We start from the raw sequence: 6,189 nt of genomic DNA, 5'->3' as shown, positions 1-6,189 counted from the left end.
AAAGTTATTTGATGGCCTCTGGAATCAGTTGAATTGCTTTGGTGAGAGCGAACCAAGGATCTGCTTCCGTGTCGTATTCCTGGTCGTAATGCTGGTAGTTCTGGTGAGTTACCGCCGCTCTGATATCCAATAGTTTTTCCCGGCTGTATGTAATGACACAAAACATTTCCTGAGCTAATAATGTAAAATAGAATACATCAACAACAAAAAAATACTGCAAAGTTTCCTAAGAGCTAGTCGCGAGGCCACCATCTCCGTCGGCGCCATCTCTACTGATTGTGCCTCCATACTTCTGTAAGTTTGTATGACGTTCAGACGAGGCCCTTGACACTTGTGGGGGTCATAGAGCAAAACTAGAATACCCTCTTTCCACAGTGGGGACACATTAGTTTGTAAACCAGACGGTTTGGACGCCACAAACAGAAGTTGGCACAAATCCTCTGAAACTGGTAGGGGTTGTAAAGACAAACAGAGACCACCATCGTATTTGTCAGAGTCTCCTCTTTCCACAGAGTTGTCATAAGTTTGTAGGCCGTTCGGACGCTACAGAAGTTTTCGTCAGAAGACCGATTTCTGGGATATTTCCTGGTCTGACAAACACTGCTTTAGCTCTGCTACCTTTCATTGCAGATGAAAACCGTCAGATACTCTGCCCTCTGTGGAATATAGCCTAGCCAGGCGGCAGGGAAACTCGAGGAACTCCGTTCAAGAGAGAATACTGTTACGGGGCTCCCGTGTGGCGCAGTGGTCTAAGGCACTGCATCGCAGTGCTAGCTGTGCCACTGGAGATTCTGGTTAAATACATGTGTTATTAGGGAGAACTTGAAACAGTGTTGATACGGCATGTTAATTGCTGTGCAGGTTATGGAGTTTGTTTATTGTCACTGATCTAACTGCTGTGCCGCCCCCTGCAAGTTATGGAGTTCGTCATGAAGTGTGACATTGACATCCGTAAGGACCTGTACACCAACAATGTCCTATCTGGTGGTACCACCATGTCCCCTGGTATCGGTAACCACATACGGAGGACCTGTACGCCAACAATGTCCTGTCTGGTGGTACCACCATGTTCCCTGGTATCGGTGACCACAGGCAGAAAGAGATCGCAGCACCATGAAGATCAAGGTAAATGGCTGAGAACAGGCCTACAACACACACGTTACTGTCATCATAATACTTTAAATCACCTGTAGGATTATAGCCACTGTGTGGTCACCGATACCAGGAAACATGGTGTTTTAGCTCATAGATTCATTCATTCATTGGCAAGGACATTCTGGAATTGGAGCCTTGACCACTGGCGATTTTTCTCTTGGATCCTTGGAGCGCTTTCTTATAACAAAAATACAACATTCACAACAGCTGCATGAAAAAAGACAACTGTAAAGGGACGTTGACCAAAACGTATTTCCAGACATATGTAACCCCATACGTTAAAGTTAAAGGGTTTACCTCTCATCTCCAGCAGTGAGTCTTCAGGCCAAATCAAACCAAACGTGAATGAGCGTGTACAAACTGGAATTACAATGCACGGTAGTGAATGACAGACAACAGACTGGCCGCGAGCGTCACAGCAGTCAACAGCTTTAAATTAGAAAGCAATTCTATATTTCTGGAGTCTACGCAAAGCAATGCTGGTAAAAGGAGCGGATAAATTGCCGGAAAATAGACTGTTTGTGCTTTGTTAGGTTTGGAATTGTGACATGTATAGTTAGAAAGTGTCTATTTAGAGTTGCTAAGTTGAACTGTCAGTGACAATAATACATATTTGAAAACAATGACATTATTTCTATCTTTGTTGATTTCGGGCTCAGGCATAAAGCCTAGACAGGCGGCTGGGAAACTCAAGGATCTCCGATCAAGAGAGAATACTGTTACGGGGCTCCCGAGTGGTGCCGTGGTCTAAGGCACTGCATCGCAGTGATAGCTGTAACTACTTGATGATCAAGTCAAAGGAAACATATCCTACAATCTGCAAGGCACCCAGACGTTGTCAAATGTGAGTTATCAGTGAAACAAAGCTTTAGGAATGTTATTTATCAGATTCTTACATTATCCACCTTAATGTGCATCTGTGAGCTTTGTCCTCTCCCATTGCTGGTCATTATAATAGACATGGTAATGTACAGTAGGTGTAATCAGATTCTTACATGATCCACCTTAATGTGCATCTGTGAGCTTTGTACTCTCCCATTGCTGGTCATTATAATATAAATGATAATGTACAGTAGGTGTTATCAGGCCTTTGTGATAAGGTCAAGCATTCAATGAATTAAAAGGTACAATGTTCTCATTTGATATGCTTTCTTTATTGATTAACATAATGATCAGTGTTACACATGAATCATTTTAATTGTATTACTTTGCTCAGGTTTTTCAAAATAATATCTGACTAACACAATGCTACATAAAACCTTACAACCCCTTGGTATATTCAGAAGAATTAAACCTGCTGCTAAAATATAATTTCTATAATTCTATTGTTAATTGATTGAAAACAACATTAAAGAAAACTTTCTAAATGATCTCTGACAGTGACTTTATGACATAAAAGCTAACATTGTGTCAGAAAAATATTTAAAAATTAAACAGATAAATTGCCATGCAAAAGCTAATATCTGGCACAATTTTGGGCTGATTCTGCCTCTCCAACTCAGGGTTTTATTTGCCATACCAGAGGTAGAGGGGCATACCATTGTTGCCAGTATTCAGATTTTTATCGATGAGGATCAAGCTGGCCTCCTTATAAGGACAACCATCCTTGTTGTTGGATGTAACGGTCAAGGCCTTGATCGGGAGAGATCCAACTTTCTTGAACCAGACCATCACTGGCTGACCGCTTGTTCCATCATTGAGGTTAACATTCACCACGGTGAAACCAGCGTTCTGTAGGATGGAATCCTGTGCATGGTTGATGGATGCATCCATCTCGGTGATCCCGCCGCCCATTTCAGTGGATTGACGGTACCAGAGGAAGATGGGGTTTCCTCCAGAACCTCTATTGAGATCTTCATCCATCCGGATGTAGCCCTCTTTGAAAAGGTTCATGTGTTGTTGAACTGAGGTGGTGGCAGCAACGTCACAGATGTAGGTCTCACTCTTTCTCTTCAACCAGAGGGTGATGAAATCTCCTGGGTTACCGCGGTTCAGATTGCAAGGTAGCCTTTCCCAGCCGAGCTTGAATTGAGCGGCCTCTTTGTTCTCATCAGTGGTGAGGAAGAGATCTTCAATGGGAATGTCGTACTTAGGGCTTGCACCACTATGGTACCACAGCTGGATGACGTCTCCGTGTGTTCCAGAGTTGAGGTTTGCTGGGAGCTCAGTGAACCCTGCTTTTTTCAGGTCCTCTTTCATTTTATCAGTGAATGAAAACTGGACTCTGGTGATGGGTTCACCACTGCCATTTCTGAACCAGATGTAAACTTTAGTGGTGGATGAATTGCCTTGGTTGAGGTTGACATTTGTCTTTTGATAGCCTTGGCCATGAAGCTCTTTCTCCTTTTCAGGGCTAGTGGAGATTGCAATTTCTGTGATGTATTTAGAAGCCATTTTGTGTCGTTGGAGACAAGTGTCTGTAAAGTGAGAATACAGAGTGACATTGGTCAACACATCATATGAAGCATGAAATGACACACTAAATACACCAAAGACCAGGACATCTGATAAGTATAACATATGAAGGAATCAGCGACCAGCTTTACTAAGTATTTTCTACAGGTGTCCTAAAGGGGAAACAGGGCTTGATAAAATTATGACTTCAAGGATGCACAAAAACACCCTAAACAGATACTAAAACAGACATTTGGTCTCGTCTGAGTCAAATGATTCATTATAAACATATATAAATGAATTGGTTAACTGAAAAAACAACACTAAAAGACATTATCACACATCAGGAGTGGTAACACTGCCCCCTAGAGGACTTCATTAGTCATGAATTTGTTTTCGTCTTACATCAATTCTGATCCACATTGAAGACTGATTCTTTGATCATCTGAATCAGGTGTTATGGTGTTAGTGGAACAAGTGAAACCCATGTATCCCACCACCACCCTTTATAGTAACACAGACATACTCATATACACATCAGAACCCTTCATTGGAAGTCATTTCTTTACCTGCGATGTTGAGTTCTTCCTCTGTTCTGGAGTGTCTTCTCTGGGTGAATGTGTCTTCTCTGGGAGAATGTGTCTTCTCTGGGAGAATGTGTCTTCTCTGGTAGAATGTGTCTTCTCTGGGAGAATGTGTCTTCTCTGGGAGAATGTGTCTTCTCTGGGAGAAAGTGTCTTCTCTGGTAGAATGTGTCTTCTCTGGGAGAATGTGTCTTCTCTGGGAGAATGTGTCTTCTCTGGGAGAATGTGTCTTCTCTGGGAGAATGTGTCTTCTCTGGGAGAATGTGTCTTCTCTGGGAGAAAGTGTCTTCTCTGGGAGAATGTGTCTTCTCTGGGAGAATGTGTCTTCTCTGGGAGAATGTGTCTTCTCTGGGAGAATGTGTCTTCTCTGGGAGAATGTGTCTTCTCTGGGAGAATGTGTCTTCTCTGGGAGAACGTGTCTTCTCTGGGAGAAAATGTCTTCTCTGGGAGAAAGTGTCTTCTCTGGGAGAAAGTGTCTTCTCTGGGTGAAAGTGTCTTCTCTGGGAGAAAGTGTCACATCGAAGAGCTGAGTGTCTCTTTTATACATTTTCTCCAGTTAAGTTGGCAAAAAATTCACCTATCAGAGTTCTACAGAATACATATTCCTAGGAACTGTATCTCTCCTCCATTCAGAGTACTACACAATACATATTCCTAGGAACTGTATCTCTCCTCCATTCAGAGTTCTAAACAATACTTATTCCTAGGAACTGTATCTCTCCTCCATTCACCTATCAGAGTTCTACAGAACAGATATTCCTAGGAACCTTCTATTTCCTCCTCCTCAGATTACACCCCTCCTCTAGTCATATCTCAACCTGTCTATCCATTACCCAGTTCATGTCTCCTTTTGACCCTGACCTTAAAGTTGGAATCCATAGAGGTGAAACTGCCACGTCAGTTTGCGATATTAAAACACAGACGTTAATTCAAACAACAAAGAACAAAAATTATTATCGGACATCGTTCCACATGATTACCTGAACAATAGAACAGCAGAGTATGTACTATGATTTAGTATTTGTTATTTATATATACATATTGTTTTAGAGGGTAGATCATATTTAATATTGCAGATAGATAGTGGCTTCTATCAGTGTAATTGTCTGCATCATTTCCAATCCCTCATATATATATTTTTATTATATTTTCTTTATGTATTATTTTGCCCCTGACGGAATCTAAAACAAAAATCCAGAAAATCACATTGTATGATTTTTAAGTAATTAATTTGCATTTTATTGCATGACATAAGTATTTGATACATCAGAAAAGCAGAACTTAAAATTTGGTACAGAAACCTTTGTTTGCAATTACAGAGATCATACGTTTCCTGTAGTTCTTGACCAGGTTTGCACACACTGCAGCAGGGATTTACCAAAATAAGTGATCTAATGACTCTACCTCCTCACAGCAAAATCTGCAGAGCTGGGATGGTTGTATCCCCCATATATATAACATTCTATTGGTTGAGAGAATGTTGTATAATAATTACAAATGAAACACTCTAAGTTTTGAATCAGGGGTCATTTTATGTATCAGTTCATAAATCATGTTCCAAGGAATTGATACAATGGAAATCTCTTCCCAACAATTTTGCAACCTGGTATATTTTCTTTATCACCATTTTCTTTAAACAATTTTGTTTCTTAATCCTTAGCCTAAAAGGTTTGGGGCCCTGCGGAAATCTAATTAACATAATAAAATAATACAATCTGTCTGTTTAGAGATATTGGGTTGGATGTGTCTCAATCCACCACATCAGCCGATGTCGCAATTCCGCATCTTTAGTGAAAAGTGTCAGAGCTGGAGTGTTGTTTGTCAGACCATGAGACATCCTGAAAATCTGTCTTCTCATGAAAATGTCTGTCGCGTCCGAACGGTTCGGTCTACAAACTAATACGACCTACAAACTAATACCACCTACTAACTAATACGACCTACAAACTAATACGATCAACAAACTAATTCGGTCTACAAACTAATACGACCTACAAACTAATACGACCTACAAACTAATTCGACCTACAAACTAATACGACCTACAAACTAATAC

The 6,189-nt window shown here is 40.9% G+C and overlaps 1 protein-coding gene across 1 annotated transcript; it reads right to left on the bottom strand.

Moving 5' to 3' along the window:
* Positions 1 to 2,292: 2,292 nt before the first annotated feature.
* On the bottom strand, positions 2,293 to 4,680 carry LOC139575139 (uncharacterized). The gene is made up of 2 exons (XM_071400143.1): positions 4,119 to 4,680; positions 2,293 to 3,572 (listed from the first exon to the last, which is right to left on the bottom strand). Exons 1-2 carry the CDS (start codon positions 4,678 to 4,680, stop codon positions 2,662 to 2,664), a joined length of 1,473 nt encoding a protein of 490 aa, XP_071256244.1. The 3' UTR covers positions 2,293 to 2,661.
* Positions 4,681 to 6,189: the final 1,509 nt, after the last annotated feature.

The sequence above is a fragment of the Salvelinus alpinus genome, chromosome 5 (assembly GCF_045679555.1).
Source record: "Salvelinus alpinus chromosome 5, SLU_Salpinus.1, whole genome shotgun sequence".
In the NCBI taxonomy this organism is placed as follows: domain Eukaryota; kingdom Metazoa; phylum Chordata; class Actinopteri; order Salmoniformes; family Salmonidae; genus Salvelinus; species Salvelinus alpinus.
This window is presented reverse-complemented; position numbering and strand designations above follow the sequence as displayed.

What these genes read in the sequence shown, in the direction of transcription:
- LOC139575139 (XM_071400143.1), bottom strand. Translation starts at nt 4,680, where the DNA reads ATGTATAAAAGAGACACTCAGCTCTTCGATGTGACACTTTCTCCCAGA. An exon ending in GGAAGAACTCAACATCGCAG is followed by an intron (nt 3,573 to 4,118) that starts GTAAAGAAATGA and finishes CTCACTTTACAG; the next exon opens with ACACTTGTCTCCAACGACAC.